The sequence below is a fragment of the Haliotis cracherodii genome, unplaced genomic scaffold, assembly GCF_022045235.1.
Source record: "Haliotis cracherodii isolate W230 unplaced genomic scaffold, xgHalCrac1.p SCAF_6, whole genome shotgun sequence".
In the NCBI taxonomy this organism is placed as follows: Eukaryota; Metazoa; Mollusca; class Gastropoda; order Lepetellida; family Haliotidae; genus Haliotis; species Haliotis cracherodii.
Genome location: NW_027266319.1, coordinates 28,573,356 through 28,598,542, shown reverse-complemented (window position 1 = coordinate 28,598,542; position 25,187 = coordinate 28,573,356). Strand labels below are relative to the sequence as shown.

General features: G+C 42.8%; 1 protein-coding gene across 1 annotated transcript; it reads left to right on the top strand.

The window, feature by feature from the left end:
* The first annotated feature begins 720 nt into the window (after positions 1-720).
* Positions 721-24,800, top strand: LOC139445776 (amidase-like). Its single transcript, XM_071226990.1, has 11 exons — positions 721-764; positions 6,617-6,727; positions 7,092-7,218; positions 11,130-11,302; positions 13,438-13,577; positions 17,538-17,738; positions 18,417-18,491; positions 18,633-18,792; positions 20,414-20,476; positions 21,859-22,146; positions 22,688-24,800. Exons 1-11 carry the CDS (start codon positions 749-751, stop codon positions 22,879-22,881), a joined length of 1,548 nt encoding a protein of 515 aa, XP_071083091.1. The 5' UTR covers positions 721-748; the 3' UTR covers positions 22,882-24,800.
* Positions 24,801-25,187: the final 387 nt, after the last annotated feature.

Here is a 25,187-nt window from a genome sequence, read left to right as displayed (position 1 = left end):
TGTTCTTTCTGACTGACAAAACTATTGAACTTTAAGTGACAAAGTGACAGTGTTACGGGGATGGCATGTTCTATGAAAAATACCCTTTCTGACATCCAGTACACAGACCATGTGTGCGAACTGCCACGCCTTTAAAATGTATTTATATAATTTGTTTACCTGCCTATTGAATCATTTATTTGTATCATATAAATATATATGGTCAGTCGTTAAGGAGGGATCATGCGCATGATAGTAAACAACTGATTCTCACCTAATCTCCTACTGGGACGTCGTGCGATGTTTTTCTCGAAATGTGCTTGTGTCTCGCTTAATCCGTATTGAGGGGAAAGTCGTCTCAGACAGAACAGAATTTATGTTTCAAAAGACTTGGGCAGATCCCCTCGTCTTATAATACAATGTACGGAGAGTATGGAGGTTGGTCAATTCGGGTGAACAATTGACCTTTGTATGTGTTGTGACGGGTGACACCGGTGGGGCAGGATACGTTCACCTTTTCGCGGGTAGGGTATCATCACTGTCTGAAAGCGATTCATACAACACATGCCCATGATATAGTTGGAATCGTACAATCGTTTTTGGCAGAGATTTCTTACGAATATAGAAAGGGTTTTGTGGCTTTTTTTTATCACACCTTTAAACTTTGAAGTTGGTAATGCTTGGGTCAGTCACCAGATGAAGACTGGCAAGCAGTCTATCACAATGGTCAGAGAGGGCGACCTTGACATTGGATTCAATATTTACAGCGATGGCAGAAGCAAAAGGTAGGCTCGGTGTTTTGGAGCTGCTTGTTGATGTTTGTCATGTTAGTTAGTAAGAGTGCGTGTCCCAAATAGCTAAGGATTGCCGGGTGTTGCATGCAGTGATGACAGTGAAATTTTCACACGGGGAATCTAGAGGATATTGATTATCATGGGTGTTATATGTCATACCAGCTCCTATGTGAACTTATGGCACGAGTGTCTTAATTTCGGTAGGCCTATTTAGCGAGCGAGAGCGAAGCAAATACCGTTATCTAGGCACGAGTGTCGTAAACATAGTATGACATGAACATTCATATAATGTTCTATTTATTGCCGAAGAAGATATCTCGGCATTTTACCGAGCGCTACCATCCGCTCCGTTACCGCGCTATAACGCGACCGCTGTCTCGCTATACCGCTACCGTGGCTCTCGCTTTACAATCCAAGACCCCTTTTCGGTCTTAGGGAAGCTGACACGCCTTTACCATCCAACACCCTTTTTCGAAATTACTTAAACAAACAAACATCCACCATACCCAGCTCCCTTAGTTCTCCTCCCCAACCCCATCGGCATCTATTCCAAATCTCAAAATTCCAAAATTCTATATAAGCAACCCCTAAAGCCCCCTCTTGGGTTGCACACAACACTTTCGCCCCTTTCGGAAACCCATTAAATGGCCTGGCCGGGCCCGTGTGCGAAATACGCATCAGTCGGAAAACGCACGTTAAATCTCCAAAGTAAGTAAGTAAGTAAGTAAGAACATTTCATGCACAATCATGGCAGGTTTGCAGCAGGTTGAGTTCATTACCAGTCAAAGAGGTACTCTCCAGGTCCTCTTTCAGGGATATCTCCACTAACAGAACAAAGTAAGACAAACTGGTACTCATTGGTGATGTGCCGTTAAGACCTGCATTGGCAAATGTACAACAGTTGGAAATTTTGTTAGAAATTTCACTGTACACAACCACCCACCAGAAGACACCAGCAGAATCCAGTTCCTTGGCAGCTTAAGAAAGAGAGCAAGAGAAGAACCAACCACTCCTATGCCAGCCCTCTACAACGACGAGGTCTTGAGACATGATCCGGAGGCTGCAGCTATATTTCCCTCGTTCAGCTCAGCCGGCAGCGCCATGTACAGACACTGCAGTCACACCATCCGGAAACTCCCTAAAACCAGAGCTGAAGTCGACATTGCAGCACCCGGGAGAGAGACCCATGATGGTGAGCGGTTTCTGCTTTTTGCCGACGGTGAAGAAGATGCTGGTATTTGAAACTGATGATCAGCTTAGAGTCCTCCAGTCAGCTTCCATTGTCTACATGGATGGTACTTTCTCCGCCTGCCCAGATTTTTGGAATCAGCTTTACATACTGCATGCACGGAAAGGAAGCATTACCTATCCCCTAGTCTACGCATTGATGCCTGATCGTCGGACTACAACTTACCAACGCCTCTTTGCTCAGTTGAAGGTCCACATCCAACAACTACTGAACCAACCATTCAACCCAGAGACATTCCAGGTGGACTTTAACTGGATTTTAATGGATTTTAAGGGATGGATGAATTAAAATGTTGAATTAAATAAAGTAAAAGAGGGTATCAAACATCTTGAGTCATTTCTTTTGTCTATAATAAGACAAGTCCATTTTCATGATAGCGGTTAATTACCTGATTAACATGTGCAACCAGGTATGACCTTGTTGTTTTAAGGTGTCTCACAACTGGGCTGTCTTACTAATGGGAGGAGACCAAGGATGAAGCAAGTAATATAAACAACAAGATTATGGCTGATTGGGGTCTTTGATGAGTTGATGGTACGCCGGGGGTATGTAATAGCCTTGGTCACGGTTGATCAACACCCAAAGTTCACAGAACGTTAATATCAATCAATTTTAATCTTCAGCCGGGTCTGGATTTCTTTCCAACGCTAACTTTACTTGGTGCAACTTTTATTTCAAGTGAATGGCCATTTTCTTCTGTTTGTAAAACCTAGTGATGTCACTTCAAATGGAATGTTTGGGACGGATGACGTCACGACTCTCCACGTTCATATAGTTCACTTTAAATGATTAAAGTCTGATGTTTAATGGATTGTTTTGTTATGATTTATAAGTCAATATAAGAATTGAAGTTGTATGAAGACAGTGCCTCACGTGAGTAAATTTACTATGAAGCGCCTCGCCTTAAAGGGGGTGCTAATGACCCGTTAAACGAACACTGATTACATTGTGATGGTGCTTGTGCTCGTGGCCCAGTGGTAGAGCGTTGGCTAATCATCGCATTAATTAGCGTAGCCAGTGAGCCGGTAAAGCATGTTCGAGCCCCCACAGCGCTAATTGGATGATGTCTACATACAGAGATGAATTTTAGTGTTTACAGAGTAATTATTAGTGATTAATAGTTATTATTACCTGCAAGGGCAGACACATCGGGGTTCATAAAAATCATATTATAAGAACATTATATTAGCTCATGCTTGGGAAATACTGGATTTTAGACACTTGTGTCATAAATAGTCTGACATGAACACTCATCTAATATCCTCTATGTCTAGCTGTGGTTACCGTACCAATCATTGTTCATGCGGGTCCGCCGTTAGCCGAGAGCTGCGTAGGGTCCCTAGTCAAGACAGGCTCATGTCTTGACTGTAGGACCCCATCGCGGCTCACGGATATTCGGTCTTCTTCTGACAACCAGGGTAATTCTGACCACAGGACCATGTAACTAATAATAATAACAAACAAACTCGCAGATGAGGCCGAAGGCTAAACGACACACTCAGCAATATATACCGGCTGTATGACGACAATCTGGAACTAATCGAGTCTTGACCAGACAATCCATTAATTGATATCATGAGCATCTATCTACACAACTGGGTTATGATGACATGCATCAGTCGAGACTATCCGATCCTGTTAGTCACCTCTTACGACAAGCATAATCGCCTCTTTCAACTAGCATGCATGGGTTGCTAAGATCAAACACATCGACAACAACATTCTAAATGACCCATCAACCTACCTTGCTGAAGAAAGATCCGACCAACTGCCTCTAGAGAGAACACGAAGCCCTGCTGAAACAATAACAACTAAACAGGCCCCACCATACAAATGAAATTGACCGTTCCACATTCCAAACCACCCAATACCAGAGCCACCTTCAAGATTGACAAAGGTCCCATTAAAGCCCACCTCCTAGTCTGCTCAAGTGACACTGTAAACTTCAGTACTGCTCAGCACCTTGCCGGCCTCCTAGAACCCCTAGGGTTCAAGTCCTTCATCCCTGATTCAGTAGTATTCTGTAACAAGATCAGCACCATCAACCAGCCAGGTACGCTAATCAGCTGTGATGTAGTAGAACTCTTCACCAACATACCCATAGACGAGGCCCTACCCATCATCATCAGAAGAACAGACGATATCCACGCTACCTTGGATACCTCCTCTCAACTCCTGTGTCAGCTTATCTTACTTCACTGGGCAAGACAAGATCATACAACAAACCTAAGGCCTCCCTTGGGAAATCCTCTCTTCGCTCATCATCACCCAGATCTCCACACATTCAGAAACTGACAAACAGCTACCTTTCCTTGATGTTAGAGTCCACAAGTTGACAACAAACTCCAAACAAGTGGGTATCGCGAACCCTCCCATACTGACCAGTATCTTCACCGCTCATCAAACCATCCCCAACAAGTCAAGAGAGGTATAATAGCCACCCTAGCTCGATGAGCCAACTGCTCCACACCTGAATACCTTGAAGCTGAACTCGTCACCTACAACATGCCAGCCAAAACTACAACTGCCCTGCCAGACTAGGAGCCCAGACCATCAACACCACTCTCATCCCTAGAGAGAAGACCCCCCACTCCATGTAACAGCTCCAGTTGTCATCAGCCTGTCCTACATCATCTTCCCGAGGCAAGTGAGTTAACTGACTTTAAAAGTCCAGTTTCCACCCTTACCGAACTAGGCTGGTATTATGGAATTACATTTTGGCTGGACTAACGAGTATGCATAGTCCAATCACAATCGCACAACGAAATTGAAATCTGGTTTGTAAACTGTCATGCAGATTTCTGTTGATTGCAGGATTTGCAAAGCGTGTGCAATGTCAACAGATATTTTCCAAATCTTTTCATGTTTTTAATCAAGATGCTCATGTGATTTGATGTACTTTGTGATGTTAGACCCGTTTTATTACAATATAGATGTTGATTATCGATCAGATCATCTTGACTGGGTGCCGCCATTTTGTTAGAAGCAAATGCAAGTGATACGAGAGGTGGAATCTGATTGGTCCATAGGAGGGGCATAGACGTGACATAACTCTTAAAAGTCACTGGTGCCTGGAAACTGGACATTTATAGTCAGTTAACTCACTTGGCTTGGGAAGATGGTCCTACATAGGGACAGCCATATCAGCCGACTTCTTAAACACCAAGTCATCATCGATGTAGTGTTCCACAGAGGACATCCAGAACATTTTTAAGGCCAACAGCAGACCAGCTTGTAATAATAAGCTATTTATATTGCGCATATTTCCACACCACTCAGGGGCATGCTCAAAGCGCAATTTTTACCCCGGTCACTGGATCACTGAGCACTCAAGAATCATTCTCAGCTCCCTTGGGAGTATACAACCCAAGCTGCCCGTTAAGCGCTAGAAGGTTAACATCCACATTCCCATCTCATCCTACTGGGTACCCATTCACTGCTGGGTGAACAGAGGTACATTTTGGACAAAGTCACTTGCCCAAAGAGACGCCACATGTGTTACATATAAGAAATGGTCATTGTTTATTGTACAATAAAACACTGCATCGAATATAAACCATGTGGGATGCAGCAACTATCATAAGCCTATGTGAAAGTATGGTAATAAAGATCACCATAACACTCCGATTGCTTTGTGGAATGGGGCCACTCCCACTGAGCTGATTTGTGACTGCTATAATCTCGACGTGTGGCCCCATCCAGCACAGGTCACTCTCACTAAGTAGTGGGTCAGGCAAACAGTATCAAGCAGGGCATTCATCATGGTCATAGGAGCTTGTATTTCTGTGTTGACACTAGCTTTTGCACTACACTATATGTAGACTGTGTGCCATTCTTGATTGTCAAGTATATGAAATTTCCAACTCTGAATGGAAGCTGTATCATGATAGAAGGGAGATTGAGGCACTGGATCAGTCAAGCAGGCCTGGTACATGTATCCAAGAAAACGTTATCGTAATTACTGGAACATGATACGCGACTGCAGTGGTTGAAAAATCCATAGGTCTTAGGTCCAGGACCAATCAATTTATTAAAAGGACCAAGAAATATTTTCATGAAAAATGCTGATGAACCAACCCATTTCGTTCTCATTTGTTACGCAGTCTTAGGTATTTTGTTGTACGATAAACTTGTCGTTTATTTCTTAAATAAATGACAGTCATTTGAATAAATTAAATATCAATTTTGATTGTAAAAGGAATGAGTTTGTGCTGCAGTCTGATTGGTTGAAAAACGTTGATTGAGCCTGGATCCCGGAAATCTTTCGGACTTTTCACTGCGCACGAATACTTTTCTTGCCAAGTATCCTTGTTTCAAAAACCGGCAATTTGACTTGCCCAATATTGTTGGATCAGTATTTATCAGAGTCTTTCATTTAGTTGCTTTTTGCCTCATTTTGCAAACCAGCTGGTTCATTTATCACAGAATCATGTGATGTTATCCATTGTATCCGTGACGTCATGACATTCTGGAGTGATGTCATGTCTGTCTTGCTCAGACATGGTTCCAAACATAATTTTGCGGCGTCAAATACTTAATCACACCCACACATAATATTGATCTCCTCATGGTGTTGTTTTTTCCTCCCAATCAGATCAGCTCTACGATGCCCCTGTGGTTTCGTGTCCATCTGTGGAGGAGTTGACCAAAATATCGGAGGAGATGAGACTAAAATGCTCAGCAGAAGATATTGAAACTATACTAGGTAAGGCATGACAAATATAGGCATGGTTTCTGTGGAAATATTGTATCTGGAGCAGTGGTAAAGAATTCAAATGCAAAATAACCCAGTTACCCAGTTGACACACACCTCCAAGTTTACTCTTTGTCACGTGTGTCTGTTCCGTGTAAGTCAAATGAAAATTAATTATTCAATTTGGGAATATTGTACCTAGTGCAGTGTTAAAATATTCAATTACAAAAACAATGACAGAATGTACCTTGCAGACAGAACAGAATTCTCCTTGCTATGTGTGTCTATGTAAGGCCAGTACAAATTTAATGTTCGATTTCACTCAATTCTCTTCAAATTCCCTTGAGTTTGAGTCTTAATTATTTGCTTCTGCCAGGTCAGTTCAAGTCCACGGTGCCTGCGTTCCAGCGCGTATCCCATCTTCAGCAGCCTTCACTTCCTGTCAAGTATCCTCGCACCCCGGGGTACCAACCCGCAAAGGATGACAACCCTTTCAATGCATGGTAAAAATACTGTATTGTTTGCGTCAGTGTTCCACTTTCAGGATTTATGCAACGCACAAATGCAGCCGAAAAAGAATATACTGTGTTCCAAGGGACGCACAATAATATTTGTTGTCCCAACACAGCATCAAGAGCAGTCTGTCATCCATCAAGCATGACCACTGTCTACATTGACTCATTCTAGGTTCTAAAGGAACAATCAAAATGTACAGTACAGTACATCATTTCATTACTTTACAGGACCCTCAAATTGCCTGTAAGGACCCTTATTAATTATTGGGATCCTTGAAGATTCCAGGGTAGAATAGGTCTTCAGCGACCCATACTTGCCGTAAAAAGGCGACTATGCTTGTCGTAAAAGGCGACTAACAGGATCGGGTGGCTGACTTGGTTGATGCATGTCATCGGTCCCAATTACTTGGATCTATGCTCATGATGTCAATCACTATTTCTGTACTTGCATACATTATGTGCTAGATCACATGTGCACTTTATTTTAGGTCACTTGACTGAAAGTCAAGTGAGCTTATGGCATGGCTTGATGTCAGTTCGTCTCTCCATCATTCACTTTTGTAGTTTCGACATCTGTTGTGAAGCTACAAAGGCTATTAAGCTGAAGCTTTGCATGGACGATCCCAGCTGTGGTGACTGGTGACTCTGAAGGAGAACATGCTTGTAAATGTCAGTTAGTGAAGTTACAAGAGTAGCCGAGGCCTGTGAGGCGATTATTTGAACAAGTCAACAGTTATTTTGTGAAAATTACAGTAAAGAGATGGCACTAGTAACATCAGTTAAAAACACTTGATTTCCCTTCTGAACATAACGTTATCAGGTTTGAACTTGATCATTGATATTGTCATGTCCAAATTTCCCAGCCTGCATGCGAGAGAGACTCTCTGTCCATCTGGTATTTTTAAGGCATGGCTACCAGCCACCAGGATACCCGTGGGTAGCAGATGTTTTGGACATGTCTTCTCCATGGCTATCTGTTATTATACAGGTGGTGTATTGCAGCTGCTAATATGGGAGTAAGTCAGTATGATACTGTGTGACTCAGATCAGGCCCCAGACAGCAGGCAACTCAGCTAGAAACTATATGGTGAAGGCAATTGACCTTTCTGTACACAACAACCTAATTAGCGTAATTATCGTCATTTTGTGTGGTATACAGTTGAAACCCTGTAAGCCATATATGTTTGTGATGTTTGGTCCCTGGTGTCGTGTGAAACCCTGTAAGCCATATATGTTTGTGATGTCTGGTCCCTGGTGTGATGTGAAACCCTGTAAGCCATATATGTTTGTGATGTTTGGTCCCTGGTGTCGTGTGAAACCTCTGTAAGCCTTATATATGTTTGTGATGTTTGGTCCCTGGTGTGGTGTGAAACCTCTGTAAGCCCTATATATGTTTGTCATGTCTGGTCCCTGGTGTAGTGTGAACTCTGTAAGCCATATATGTTTGTGATGTCTGGTCCCTGGTGTGGTGTGAAACCTCTGTAAGCCCTATATATGTTTGTGATATCTGGTCCCTGGTGTGAAACCTTGTAAGCCATATATGTTTGTGATGTCTGGTCCCTGGTGTGGTGTGAAACCTCTGTAAGCCCTATATATGTTTGTGATATCTGGTCCCTGGTGTGAAACCCTGTAAGCCATATATGTTTGTGATGTCTGGTCCCTGGTGTGGTGTGAAACCTCTGTAAGCCTTATATATGTTTGTGATGTCTGGTCCCTGGTGTGGTGTGAAACCTCTGTAAGCCTTATATATGTTTGTGATGTCTGGTCCCTGGTGTGGTGTGAAACCTCTGTAAGCCTTACATATGTTTGTGATGTCTGGTCCCTGGTGTGGTGTGAAACCTCTGTAAGCCATATATGTTTGTGATGTCTGGTCCCTGGTGTGGTGTGAAACCTCTGTAAGCCATATATGTTTGTGATGTCTGGTCCCTGGTGTGGTGTGAAACCTCTGTAAGCCATATATGTTTGTGATGTCTGGTCCCTGGTGTGGTGTGAAACCTCTGTAAGCCATATATGTTTGTGATGTCTGGTCCCTGGTGTGGTGTGAAACCTCTGTAAGCCATATATGTTTGTGATGTCTGGTCCCTGGTGTGGTGTGAAACCTCTGTAAGCCTTATATATGTTTGTGATGTCTGGTCCCTGGTGTGGTGTGAAACCTCTGTAAGCCCTATATATGTTTGTCATGTCTGGTCCCTGGTGTAGTGTGAAACCTCTGTAAGCCCTATATATGTTTGTGATGTCTGGTCCCTGGTGTGGTGTGAAACCTCTGTAAGCCTTATATATGTTTTTGATGTCTGGTCCCTGGTGTGGTGTGAAACCTCTGTAAGCCATATATGTTTGTGATGTCTGGTCCCTGGTGTGGTATGAAACCCACTAAGCCGCAGAGGCTTCCACAAAAAATGGAAGTCTGACAACTAGTAGTCTAGATCACATACTTTGTATAGCTCGGATGGGACTCAACCCCCAAAGTATGTGAATATGTGCTTCACTATGAAAGTGTTATTCCAAATATAAGATTTGTTAAATACCATTGCATTTGTAAATCATCATGACTCGTGATGTTGCATCGTAAATTTCATGTTTTCATTGGGCAAAGTTGCGAATGGTAAACCAAACACACAAACTCCTACTGTCGCCATGACAATGAGATGCGCAGTAAAGCAGTGCGCATGTAAAGGGAAGTAACTGCACGCTATATTGGTTCGCATTGTTTTTAGTATTGCAGCATTTTTTGAAAATTGAAATAAAAACAAAACGTGCGGTGCACTTTATGATGCCGTGATGCCTGAGAACCAAGACTATTTCTTTTTTAGCCTCAGGCTGTCAGTTTAACTGGTTTGATGTGTGAGAAAGCTTCTGTTTCCCAGAAAACCATTTGGACTGTTATTGTTGATATATTTTTAGTGTCTGTTTACGTGAATTTGACTGGAATCATAGATATCAGTGGAACTGTGGAATAATCAATATTCTTTTGTCAGCAAATAACATATAAGGTCATTAAGAAAAAGTATGAAAAGTATATATGTCTATACGAAGACTGCCTCCGTGGTCTAGTGGTAGAGCGTCTGCCCGGAGAGCGGAAGGTCCGGGGTTCGATCCCTGGCCGCGCCATACCAAAAAACGTTAAAAGATGGTACTTGTTGTTACCCTGTCTGGCGCTCGGCATTAAAGGGCTGAAACAAGGACTGGTTGGCTCGGAGTCAGAATACTGAGTGGGGTATTCATGTTAAACTGCGGCGTGGTATCTCAGTGAGCTAGCACTATAAATCGGCATCAGTCAGGACTAGTACAAGCAGCCTCACAAACACACACTATACATACACATCGCTATATATAAGTGCAATAATCTTGGACGCGACGTTAAACCCCATTTCACCTCACCTTTATACGAATAAATTTGTTTGTTGCATCCTCTTGCCTGACTAATATAATGTCATGGAATAAAGGTGAGCTTCAGTCCATGTGGTACTCTAGTGTTGTTGCGCTGTGAAGAATGATTTGCAGAGTTGATCTAAAATTAAATTAAAACTTATCAGTTATATGTAAATCACTTATTTAGTCGAAACAAGGAACTAAACATGATTCTTTTAAATATGAGAATAAAAAAACAAGAAGTGAAAATAATGGACATTGGAAGATTTATTGCACCAAGTTTCATTAGACTTATTTTACATATTTGTCACCATAACAACAGGCTACAGAGCCTTATTGTATATTCTGATAGAGAAATATTTCCTTCATCAATGTTGATACACTTAAAATTTTAGGATTGATTTAGCTGCCAAAAGTATTCTTAACCTAAGTTTGCATCCAAATAGTTCCCTGTGTGGACCAGCAGTGTGTCACTGTTGGATCATCCTCAATAGATATGTTGGTTGCCTCAATTCGCTCACATCTGACAGGTACTGGCGATGTGACATCAAGGGTGCTGACAAAGGTAAACTGGCAGGTAAAAAGATCGGAATCAAGGACAACATTGCGGTGGCAGGGGTTCCTATGATGAATGGAAGTAGGATTCTGGAAGGATACACACCTGAGTATGATGCCACTGTGGTCACCAGGATTCTGGATGCAGGTAAATAAAAATGACAAAAAATGTTTCCATAATCATAAGAAATATCGTCTTCTCAAGGCAAGGGAGTTAACTGACTATAAAAGTCCAGTTTCCACCCTTGCCGAAATTAGGCTGCAATTATGGAGTTATATTTTGGCTGGACTAACGAGTCTATGCATAATCCAATCAAAATCGTGTAACGAAATCGATATCCAGTTTGTAAACTGCCGTGCAGATTTTGGCCGATTGCATGATTTGCACAGTATGTGTACTGTCAACTGGATGTTGAGAGATATTTTCCAAATCATTTCCTGTTTTTAATCAAGATGCTCACGTGATTTGATGCACTTTGCGAAATAAGACCCATTGTATCATAATATGGATTTTGATTATCGCCCAAATCGTCTTGACTGGGTTCCGCCATTTTTTTAAAGCAAATGCAAGTAATATGAGATGTGGAATCTGATTAGTCAATTTGAGGGACATAGAAGGGACATAACTGGTAAAAGTCACTGGTGGCGCTACAATCAAGACCAGAAATTCGAGCCTAAATCGGAAAGGATGGAAACTGGACTTTTACAGTCAGTTAACTCCCTTGCCCCGGGAAGATGAAGAAATATCTGTTAAAAGCCAAGTCAATTGTACAATTCTGTCTATATCTTGGCATTGTGCGGTATGATGTGTTTTGAAATATTCATAGATATAACATGCTCAATTGTGTCGGCCTGCAGATATGCCTGTTGTTGCATGATTGGTAGTAAGAACAATCAGTGTGTACATGAATGTTGTTTAACCCTGCAATCAGCATATTTTACTTTTCAATTGCAGTCTGTGAATAATATGAGTACCTGAAATAATGAATCGCGATCCATGCCATGAGGACACGATGACACACCAATCAACCAAATCATTGTCTTTAATTACCCAGTATGACGACAAGCTTGGCATTGTTGGGACCTATTAAAAATTATTAGAAATACCTATCTGTTGGATAGTAGATTGTGACATCCAGATGGTCAAGGTGTATGAGAAGTTCAGTGCAGTATGCTGGATCTAATAAGTGATAAGGCTTCATAACCCAACTAAAAAGCCTTGAAAATCATGGTTGGCAGCCTTGAAAGCTTTGAAAAGGCCTTGAATTTTAGTGTTCCATATCATGTACCATGCTTAAAGTATGTTTGAGCCCGCTAGGCGACTAAAATTTGATAAAACCTTTGATAAAACCTGTCATTTCTGCTGACCTTGGTGGACATATCTGTTATGAGTTAGCTGTTGCATGTCATTTGGTACCCTAACATGAAGTGGACCCATGAAGGTCCGGGGTAGCATAGGTCTTCAGCAAGCCATGTTTGTCCTAAGAGGTGACTATGCTTATTGTAAGAGGTAAATAATGGGATCGGATGGAAGTAGAATAGAACTTCAGCAACCCATGCTTGCCGTAAAAGGTGACTATGCTTGTCGTAAGAGGCAACTAACAGGATCGGCTGGTCAGGCTCGCTGACTTGGCTGATGCATGTCATCGTATCCCAATTGCGTGGATCGATGCTCGTGATATTAATCACTGGATTGTCTGGTCCAGATTTGGTTATTTACAGACTGCCATTATATGGCTGGAATATTACTGAGTGTGGCTTTGACACGGCATATGTATACTACTCAAAAGAAGTTAAAGAACACCCTATTCTTCATGTTACAACCTAAGATTTGATAGATACAATTCAACCTCTTCAAGTGTGTAGTTGAGCTGCAGTAAGAGATATGCTTGGCTTCTGGGTGCAGTTGTACAAAGCCATCTTAGTGCTAAGGTAATTGTAACTGCAATACCTTAACATAGACTTACGACAGTTGTAGTGCTAATTAAGGTCGTTTTTTACAGCGGCACCATGGTAAATACTCTTGACCAGTTGCCAGGGCAACAGTCTACACCACTGGAGTACAATGACACGCAGTCAACAAAGTAACACATTGCAACCACCAGATTGACATTTTGATCATCCCTTATGACAAGCATCAAGTTCTATGGACCTAGGTGTCTCCAAAATATCTTTAGGATCAGTTATTATGAAATCAGGAACAAGACATTTTCTATAATATTGCAACTAACAATCAATTGTAGTTTTGAGGAAGATAGTGTAAGACAACATGACTGTTTCCAGGTGGGCATATTTTGGGAAAGACAAACTGCGAGCACCTGTGTTTAAGTGGAGGAAGTTTTACCTGCGACAATGGTCCTGTGAGAAATCCCCATGATGAGACGAGGAACACAGGGGGCTCCAGCTCTGGCAGTGGAGCCCTGGTGAGTACACTAGAGCCCTGGTGATTTCAGTGGAGCCCTGGTGAGTAGAATAGAATCCTTGTGAGTAGAATGGAGCCCTTGTGAGTAGAATGGATGGTTGATGAGTACAGTGGATTCCTGGTGATTTCAGTGGAGCCCTGGTGAGTACAATAGAGCCCTTGTGAGTAGAATGGAGCCCTTGTGAGTAGAATGGAGCCCTTGTGAGTAGAATGGATGGTTGATGAGTACAGTGGAGTCCTGGTGATTTCAGTGGAGCCCTGGTGATTTCAGTGGTGAGTAAAATAGAGCCCTTGTGAGTAGAATGGAGCCCTGGTGTGTACAGTGGAGCTCTGCTGAGTAGAATGGAGCCCTGGTAAGTACAATGGAGCCCTGGTGAGCAAAGTGGAGCCCTCGTAACTTACGAGTCGTAGGTACAGTAGAGCCCTGGTGAGTACAGTGGATCCCTTTTGAGTACAGTGGATCCCTGGTGAGTACAGTGGATCCCTGGTGAGTACAGTGGAGCCCTGGTGACTACAGTGGAGCTCTGGTGAGTACAGTAGAGCCCCGGTGAGTACTGTGGAGACCTGGTGAGTACAGTGGATCCCTGGTGAGTACAGTGGAGCCCTGGTGAGTACAGTGGAGCTCTGGTGAGTACAGTAGAGCCCCGGTGAGTACTGTGGAGCCCTGGTGAGTACAGTGGAGACCTGGTGAGTACAGTAGAGCCCTGGTGAGTACAGTGGAGCTCTGGTGAGTACGGTAGAGCCCCGGTGAGTACAGTGGAGACCTGGTGAGTACAGTGGATCCCTGGTGAGTACTGTGGAGCCCTGGTGAGTACAGTGGAGCTCTGGTGAGTACAGTAGAGCCCCGGTGAGTACTGTGGAGACCTGGTGAGTACAGTAGAGCCCTGGTGAGTACAGTGGAGCCCTGGTGAGTACAGTAGAGCCCCGGTGAGTACAGTAGAGCCCCAGTGAGTACAGTAGAGCCCTGGTGAGTACAGTGGAGCTCTGGTGAGTACAGTAGAGCCCCGGTGAGTACTGTGGAGCCCTGGTGAGTACTGTGGAGCCCTGGTGAGTACAGTAGAGCCCTGGTGAGTACAGTGGAGTCCTGGTGAGTACAGTAGAGCCCCGGTGAGTACAGTGGAGACCTGGTGAGTACAGTGGAGACCTGTGAGTACAGTAGAGCCCTGGTGAGTACAGTAGAGCCCTGGTGAGTACTGTGGAGCCCTGGTGAGTACTGTGGAGCCCTGGTGAGTACAGTGGAGCCCTGGTGAGTACAGTAGAGCCCTGGTGAGTACAGTGGAGTCCTGGTGAGTACAGTAGAGCCCCGGTGAGTACAGTGGAGACCTGGTGAGTACAGTGGAGACCTGGTGAGTACAGTAGAGCCCTGGTGAGTACAGTAGAGCCCTGGTGAGTACTGTGGAGCCCTGGTGAGTACTGTGGAGCCCTGGTGAGTACAGTGGAGACCTGGTGAGTACAGTAGAGCCCTGGTGAGTACTGTGGAGCCCTGGTGAGTACTGTGGAGCCCTGGTGAGTACAGTGGAGACCTGGGCCCCGTTCCACAAAGCTATCTGAGCGCTAAGTCAGTCGTAACTCCCATTCTTTAACACTGACTTACGACAGTCGTAGCACTAAGATCCCTTTGTGGAACGGGTCCCTGGTGAGTACAGTAGAGCCCTGGTGAGTACATTAGAGCCCTGGTGAGTACAGTGGAGACCTAGTGAGTACAGTAGAGCCCTGGTGAGTACAGTAGAGCCCTGGTGAGTACTGTGGATCCCTGGTGAGTACAGTGGAGACCTAGTGAGTACAGTAGAGCCCTGGTGAGTACAGTAGAGCCCTGGTGAGTACAGTGGATCCCTGGTGAGTACAGTGGAGACCTGGTGAGTACAGTGGAGTCCTGGTGAGTACAGTGGAGCCCTGGTGAGTACAGTGGAGACCTGGTGAGTACAGTGGAGCCCTGGTGAGTACAGTGGAGACCTGGTGAGTACAGTGGAGACCTGGTTAGTACTGTGGAGACCTGGTGAGTACAGTAGAGCCCTGGTGAGTACAGTAGAGCCCTGGTGAGTACAGTGGATCCCTGGTGAGTACAGTGGAGACCTGGTGAGTACAGTAGAGCCCTGGTGAGTACAGTGGAGACCTGGTGAGTACAGTAGAGCCCTGGTGAGTACAGTAGAGCCCTGGTGAGTACAGTGGATCCCTGGTGAGTACAGTGGATACCTGGTGAGTACAGTGGAGTCCTGGTGAGTACAGTGGAGCCCTGGTGAGTACAGTGGAGACCTGGTGAGTACAGTGGAGCCCTGGTGAGTACAGTGGAGACCTGGTGAGTACAGTAGAGTCCTGGTGAGTACAGTAGAGCCCTGGTGAGTACAGTGGAGACCTAGTGAGTACAGTGGAGTCCTGGTGAGTACAGTAGAGCCCTGGTGAGTACAGTGGAGACCTGGTGAGTACTGTGGAGACCTGGTGAGTACAGTAGAGCCCTGGTGAGTACAGTAGAGCCCTGGTGAGTACAGTGGAGACCTGGTGAGTACTGTGGAGACCTGGTGAGTACAGTAGAGCCCTGGTGAGTACTGTGGAGCCCTGGTGAGTACAGTGGAGACCTGGTGAGTACTGTGGAGCCCTGGTGAGTACAGTGGAGACCTGGTGAGTACAGTGGAGACCTGGTGAGTACAGTGGAGACCTGGTGAGTACAGTGGAGACCTGGTGAGTACAGTAGAGCCCTGGTGAGTACAGTGGAGACCTGGTGAGTATAGTAGAGCCCTGGTGAGTACAGTAGAGCCCTGGTGAGTACAGTGGAGACCTGGTGAGTACTGTGGAGCCCTGGTGAGTACAGTGGAGACCTGGTGAGTACAGTGGAGACCTGGTGAGTACAGTGGAGACCTGGTGAGTACAGTAGAGCCCTGGTGAGAACAGTGGAGACCTGGTGAGTACAGTGGAGACCTGGTGAGTACTGTGGAGCCCTGGTGAGTACTGTAGAGCCCTGGTGAGTACAGTAGAGCCTGTTACACTAAGTACTGACAAACAATGGAATTTGTTCTGAGCTTCAGTTATATCGATGATCTGATATCGATGATTAATGGTCAAATAGCTAATTCCCTTCTACTGATTTACTCACCTGAACTAGAAATTAAATTGAAACAGTGAAACAGCCTCATCACAATTAGATCTGTGCATAAAAATGAAGAGAGAGACACAAAACTATCTTCAAGACCATGACAAGTGTGATGACTTTTGAATAGTCAACTTTCCCTTTATGTTTAGCAATGTTTCAGCATCTCCACCCTTTGGTGTTGACAAAGGGTGTTGACTGTTGACTTGTCCGTCCGTCCGTCACATTTCGTTTCCGGAGCATAACTCATAAACCATTCAATATTTTTTCATGAAACTTTGCAGGTTTGTCAGGTACATGCTGAACTGGTGCCTTTTGCTATTAAGAAATTTTAGAATTTTTTATTTTTTACGTTTCCATGGCAACAAGATGGACTTAGGTTCTGTGAGGATAGGGTTCGTTTCCAGAGCATAACTCATAAACCGTTCAATATATTTTCATGAAACTTTGCAGGTCTGTCAGGTACATGCTGAACTGGTGCCTTTTGCTATTTAGAAATTTTAGAAATTTTTATTTTTTACGTTTCCATGGCAACAAGATGGACTTGGGTTCTGTGAGGGTAGGGTTCGTTTCCGGAGCTTAACTCATAAACCGTTCAATATATTTTCATGAAACTTTGCAGGTCTGTCAGGTACATGCTGAACTGGTGCATTTTGCTATTGAGAAATTTTAGAAATATCTATTTTTTACGTTTCCATGGCAACAAGATAGGACTTAGGTTCCAACTTAGGGCCACAATATAGTCACATTAGTGGCAAACTCTTGTTGATTATGTAATTAGTTGTGTCGCTTTTCTTATTTTTAATCAGACTTGTTAGGATTGATTCATTGAGTGCACTTAATCTCTGTTTGTGTTGATCCTATGTATGTATTTTCCAGGTTGCATCAGGTCAGCTGGACATGGCTCTAGGGGGAGACCAGGGAGGCTCTATCAGGATCCCAGCCAGCTGGTGTGGCATTGTGGGACTGAAGCCGACACATGGACTGGTTCCTTACACTGGGGCCATGCCCATTGAAATCTCCATGGACCATCTTGGACCCATGACCAAAACAGTGTTTGATTGTGCCTTGATGCTGGAGGTGAGTTTTTGACCTGTGATCCAAACAGTGTCCAACTGTGTCTTGATGATAAAGGTGAATCTTTGATGTGTGACCAAAACAGTGTCTGACTACAATGCCCTGATCCTAATTGAGTCTTTGTCCCAGGCCCAAACAATGTCCGACTATGTTTTGATAATAGAGATGAGTCTTTGACGTGTGACCAAAACAGTGTCTGACTACAATGCCCTGATCCTAATTGAGTCTTTGTCCCAGGCCCAAACAATGTCCGACTATGTCTTGATAATAGAGATGAGTCTTTGACGTGTGACCAAAACAGTGTCTGACTACAATGCCCTGATGCTAATTGAGTCTTTGTCCCAGGCCCAAACAATGTCCAACTGTGTCTTGAAGCTAGACGTGCAACTTCGTCCCAGACCAAGCAGTGTCTGACTGAGCCGTCATGGTCGAGGTGAGTCTTTGACCTGTGGCCCAAACAGTGTCTGACGATGCCTTGATGCTACAGGTGTTCCTCTGACCCTGTCCTAGCCTATCCATGATGGAATAGGCCATGTAACTTGGGATGATGGCTTTAAGATTATTAATTTTATCAGCTCCTTATCAACCATCAGTGTACCTGCAATTATTCCAAGATATAGCTAGAATATTGCTGGTGTTGGCATAAATCCACATTCACTCACTCACCCTCCTATGTTACAGGTGCTTGCTGGTTATGACGATGGCCGGGACCCAAGACAACTGCCCCACATAACTGTTCCAGAATACACAAAAGAGGTAGGTTCATAGCACAGTCACAGCAAGAATGCTGATATATAGCAGAAGTATCTGGTCATGGCTGTGTGTATGCTCCATAGACAGAAATTGTGTCAAAAGTATATTGCAGTTCAGATAGTAATATGTCTGTCTTTGTTACAGCTTGAGTCTGGCATCTCCGGCAAGAAGATCGGCGTGTTGAAGGAAGGTTTTGACGTGTGTACGGAGCCTGACGTGGTGGAGATAGTGAGGAGAGAAGTGAATAGACTGAAGAAAGCAGGGGCGGAGGTGGAGGAAGTATCACTGCCCACTCACTTGGATGGTAGGGGCAACATTTACTACATTAGATAAAAAGACCCGTGAAGATCAGGGGTAGAATAGGACTTCAGCAACCCATGCTTGCCGTAAAAGGAGACTATGCTTGTCGTAAGAGGCAACTAACAGGATCGGCTGGTCAGGCTCGCTGACTTGGTTGCATGTTATTGTATCCCATTTGCGTGGATAGATACTCATGATATCAATCACTGGATTGTCTGGTGCAGACTTGATTATTTACAGACCTCCGGAATAGCTGGAATATTGCTTAGTGCGGCGTTAGCAACAAACAACCTAACAAAAACATTTGAATAATTAAGGAGTGCTTTGTGTTTAATGAACAATTTCCAGCTACGTCATAGCATCCACGTAAGGTAGGGAAAGAGGCCAGTGTGACACAGGGTGCAGATGTTGACCACTTTGTTGAAACCCATGTACATACTAGAGGTGTGACGATAGAGTTACCGTATTCGACGTAATAAGCGCCCCGCTCTAACAAGCGCCCACGGCGACATTTGCTAAGATATTGGCTATTGAACAATCCCAATTACCACCCCTTCTGATTGATCGATGTACACAAGACTTATTTATTCGCGTATAATACGCACTCGTGTGTTATATGAACCCTTAATTATGGGCATTTAATACTGGAAAAAATATATCTGTCGTACATAAACATTTCAGGCTGTCAGCATAAACCACGAAATTTATCTTTCAACTCCGTTTTTTTCACCAAAATAACATTCTAATAAGAGCCCCCTATTTCTAATTTTGTAGCGCCCTGGGCGCTAATTACGTCGAATAGGGTACAATTTATTTCATGTTGACTGTTCTAGTCATTAGGGGAATGTTATGCTTCATTTTGATACTTAGGAAAATGAGTTCGAGACAACTGAAAAATTTTGACACGCCCAGTTCAACAGGTCCCAGTATAAATGATGATAAATATAGAAGGAATTCACAGGGACAGGAAGGTGAGTTAAAGAAAGATTCTACACATCCAAGCTCAGCACAGCAAGTTCGACTATACATCAATTTCATGTACCATGAAATAATAGGGTGACAAGGTAGACACAATTTTATGGATAACAACTTCTTTTATACTGTAAAAAGCGATGGTTTGGTATAGATCCTTATACCATTGTCAAACAAGACGTCTATACCAAAATGTCGCTTTCTACGGTATTAAAAAAGTTGTTATCCATAAAATTGTGTCTACCTCATTCGTCAACTTCTAAGTAATGCCTATCAAACAATTTAATAATAGTATTGTCTCCATTTATGTTCAGAAATTTATTTTAAAATTTCACTAGTCCTGTGGATACCATTATGTAGAGTAAACTACAGTTATAACAAACTAAAATGGACCTCTAATTTTAGTTCGTTATAACCGTAGTTCATTTTATATGCTTATATACAGCATATATACCAGTACTGTACTTGGACGGGACCAAAGAGTAAGTTCATTATATCGGTCAGTTCGTTATAAGCATGTTCGTTATAAATGTTGTTTACTGTATATTAGTCGTGACTATATATGTCGAGTGCCAGATTCTAAAGTGATGTTTTGACATGAAGACCCGAGGTGTTTTGAAAAGCGCCCACTGTGTAGTATGTTTCTCCTTCAGGTCCAGCCATCTGGAATGCAGTCATCCTTCAAGGGGCCTACAACTGCATGGTAAAAGGGAATGGTGAGTGGGAGGAAGTCTTCGTCCAATCATTGGCCATCATATGATTCGAGTGAGTGAGTGAGTTGGGTTTAACGCCGCTTTTAACAGTATTCACGTCGCTATATAAGTGCAATAATCTTGGACGCGACGTTAAACCCCATTTCACCTCACCTCACACCTTTAACAGTATTCCATTTATATCGCGGCGTGTCAGCCTAATGTGGGAGGAAAGCCCCAAGTGATGCAGGTCTCAGATGTTTATCACTTCGGTGAAACCCACGAGCACGGGTACGGTGCTGACAAACCTAGAAACATAATCGGGGAGAACCGGAATTCGAACCAACAATCATAGGTTTCTGGCGTGCCAAAGGGACGCAACTCTGCACAGCGAATCGCAGTGCCCTAGACGACTGGGCCACCCATGCCCCCCTCATATGATTCGAACATTTCATGGACATGCACTAAAAACAGATGAAGTTTCTGTTAATTTAAAAATGAATCAGTCTGTTATTCTGTGAATAGTGATGGTTTCTGGAATGGGCACATGAGCGTATCAGAACTGTTTGTTTCTTACATTCTCACCCATGAATGAAAAGAAGATGAATAGAAGCGATCTTCATGTTTGTTCTGGGTACCAGACCACAGTAAAATAAAATGTGTGGGTAGTGAGAATTGCCACGATAATGCGAAATCCTTAACAATTTTAGAAGTAACGTTTTACATGATGCAGAAATGTGCATCCAGTGCACATAAATGTAAAGAATGGACATTGACAAAAATTATTTATCATCCAAAACTGACTCCCACTCTCGCTTGGGTGAGATCAAGTGATATCTACATTGTAGATATCGATGCAATGAAATTGTATCACAATGCTTTGCTGATCATTGTGACATCATTGGTTGCCATGATGTCACAAACAAATGACATCACTAATGGCTCTGGTACTGAAGCTGTTAGCAGTACTTTTTACACATAAGACACTGCTTATTAGTGTCTACAAATTGAAAAAGTTGGAAGAATGATGTTGGATGATAAATAAAATCTCACCCGAGTGTCATTGATAAAAGTGGAAAATATCCTCGGCAAGCCTCAGAGTTTTCCAACTTTTATCAACCCGTGTTGATATATTTGATATCAAAAGACACTCGGGTGAGATTTTCTAAATAACAATAATATTCATTGTACTTAATTCTTGACAAGAAGTACAAAGGTCCTGTAAGTAAAGTAATTATCAAATCCTACGGTACAGTACACTACACCATTTCATGCCTATTAGTATTAGGGGGTCCCATGGTTCCTCTAGGTTGTTAGGTCCAGGTAAAACCCTGATATACATCTAATGTTAAATGCGACATCTGCATATCAAATTAAGGGCAGTGACAATACAAGTATATCTTCAGGTAATGGATTCTTCTGGAAAGGGTTCTATGGAGTTTCCCTCCAAGAGGCGGTGTCGAGAGGCTTGTACACAAGGCCCCAGGACATGTCCGGAATTCTGAAGTCGTTCTGTCTGATGGCCGAGTACATGGACAGAAAGTACGAGAACAAGTTCTACGCCCAGGGACAGAACCTCACCATGATGCTGACCAGAGCTTATGACAGTGTTCTGGCAAAGTATGATGTTCTGGTGATGCCAACACTTCCCTATAAGGCATCGAAGATTCCGTCATCTGATTCCACACTGAAAGGTTAGTGAGGTTAAGGAACTTATCTTGTAACCATGGTGACTGTTTCAAGTTTTGGAATTTGAAAGGTGTACACCAAGAAATGAGGGAATGTATGTGGTTTCCTGTTGACAGTAATATATTTGTGCACTAATGGTACTTGTAGGAGTTTCTTGGTCATTGTGTCTGGTAAATAAAGAATCACTTTTGATCAATCAACATGATTCAATTAAAGAACTTGTGAATATTAATTTTCCCCAAATTTGGGCCCAGTTTTTATGTCATATAATTATACAGTGATAAAAAAGTCTTTTTAAATTGGTAAGCCTCATTGGGTTGACATAGTGGGCCCTTGTTTTTATTTTTTTGGTATGGATATATAGCAACAGATAGTATTCTAGTCTTGCTACATTGTTGGGAAATGTCTTTATAAATTAGTTATTTAGTGTGCTAGGACCTCCGTGATAGGTACTCAAAGTACACAAAGTTTCAACAGGATCACCAGTTGACTTTTTATTATCACACATTACCAAAGACATCTGACCGAATGTTTCTTGACTTCCAGAGCAGCTGGAGGTGGGACTCACAATGATCACAAACACCTGCCCTTTCGACAGCACCGGTCATCCCGCACTCTCCATCAACGCCGGCTTCAGCGAGGGGCTCCCCGTTGGGATGATGATAGTGGGCCGTCACTATGACGAGACGACCATTCTCAAGGTTGCCCGCGCCTATGAGAAAATTCGAGATGCAAAATGAAGTCATGCCGTGAAAAATGAGATGAGATCATGAAAACGTGAAGTTGCTCAAGTGGTATATTTTGGAATCATCACTTATAGTGGATAATTGGAACCAAATTATGATACGTATCTCACGGAATATGCACCGTGATCCTTAATTATGATACATATCCCACTGAACATACACCATGATCCTTAATTATGATAAGTATCCCACTGAACATACACCGTGATCCTCAACCAAAACCAGAGCCTTTTGAAATGTTACATCATCTGAAAATGATAATGCCAAAAAGTTATCAGTCTAATATATATGGAGTATATGTAGGTATTTGTGTTGTTTCCCCCGAACTCAGTGTGTCTACGTCTCTATGCTGTCAGGCGTAAGGTGTGTGAAGTTTCATTGTGGAGAAGGTCCACAATGTCTCCTCAACACCCCTCCTCGATAACCCTCAGAAAACTTTGAACTTGCCTTCGAATAGACTACACAAGACTAGAGTTTGACAAGACTACAGTAGATTAGAGCTTGACTAGAGTAGACTTTGACTAGACTAGCCTTATAACATTGGTATTGTACTTATCCTGATAATGTGATTGAGAAATGGTAGAATGTAGGGCTGGGATGAGTCCAAATTTTCTACCCGGGTACCCACACCCCTATTACCCGACCCTACCCTCTGTTGGTGTCAAGAGATAGGTACAAAATGTCCGATTAGGAATAGTTTGACAGTGGCACTGGCAGAATGTATTTAGATACACGTATAAAACAGTGTGGTCATGCTTACACTGAAGTTGACTGATGTTTTAGCTTTGTTCAAACATATATAAGTCAGAAGGAACGTGTTCATAGTCATGAACAAATGCGAACATTTGAGTCTTGAAATTCTGTGGTTGTTTACCCTGTCCCATTATTTATTCACTGGCTTGCAATCATCTTAATCAGCTCTCTGTGTCCATCGATCAATTTACTGTATAAACATTGATGTTAGTAAGTATATATACCTATGTTGTCCAGTACTATCCATCACTTGCTTGATAAAGGTGTTAGGATCTACACTGAAACGTCGCACCAATTGTAATAAAAAAGTTGTTCATCCATAGAACTTGTCTTTTTTTAGACTTGAAATTGTCCTGTAACCATGTAGATATTGTGAGATTGTGGCAGCACCGTCTTGTCTTTAGTGGGTTGTGTACTGGTCTTTGTATCCCTGCTGATTTTTACCCTTTTAGCTCACCTGAAGTGAACTTATGTCACGGCCTGCATGTCATGCATTCTTTCCCATCTGCATCAGTGTTTGTAGTCATCTTCTCCTCTCCCAAGAATCACAGATGCTGAAACTTGACACACTGTTTCCAACCAATGATGGAACCTGACTATTTTCACAAGGTTTCATTCTGTTTTCCAAAATGTCTGCCATGTCCAGAAAGCATACACAGGGTCAGAATTAAAACTTCATTTATGTAAATTTATACAATGTTACGTATTATGTTCATTGTTGATGATTGAGAAATGTTGAAATTTGATATTTTTTACATATTTGTCAATACTTTCATCCTCAATATTATACGGAAAATGCTGACAGCACACATTCTTCTATAGCTTTCTTTGTTGACATTTTAAACTGTTTACAAGTTAACCAGGAGAGCTACAGTACCTTGGCACTACCCACATTTTTATCATAATATACCAAGTTTATACATTAGTTTAAGATTAGAGATTTCATGTATAGATATAGTCAGAATCGTCCAGTGGAGTCTTCTTTGAGCAGAGAATTGTTATGATTGTGATTTCTTATGATTATGGGGAGCAGTTGGGTAGCCTTGTGGTTAAAGCGTTTGCTTGTCACACCGAAACACCCGGGTTTGATTCCCCACAAGGGTACAATGTGTGAAGCCCATTTTCCTTTGTCCCTCGCCGTGATATTGCTGGAATATTAATAAAAAGGCATAAAAGCAAACTCACTCACTCTTATTATTATGGAATGTGTTTTGTCACCTTTTGTTTATATATTGAAGAGTTTACATTATGCCAGATAAAGACAAGACCATATATTTCAGGATAGTGCATTAATATAATATGATGAAGCATGCATAATGGAGTTAAATAGGTTCCAATCCGAGTTTGCCCCAATTATGTTTCTAGGTTTGTCAGCACCATACCTGTGCACAAGACATCTTCCTAATCAAAACATGCCTACACGGCCGCATCTAAAAAAGTACATCAAACAAGCTGTCCATACACCCTAAAATTCTAAACCTATAAATTAAAACACTCTCCCGGATAGCATCCAATAGAATTTGAGAAGGGAAACTGGACGATAACTC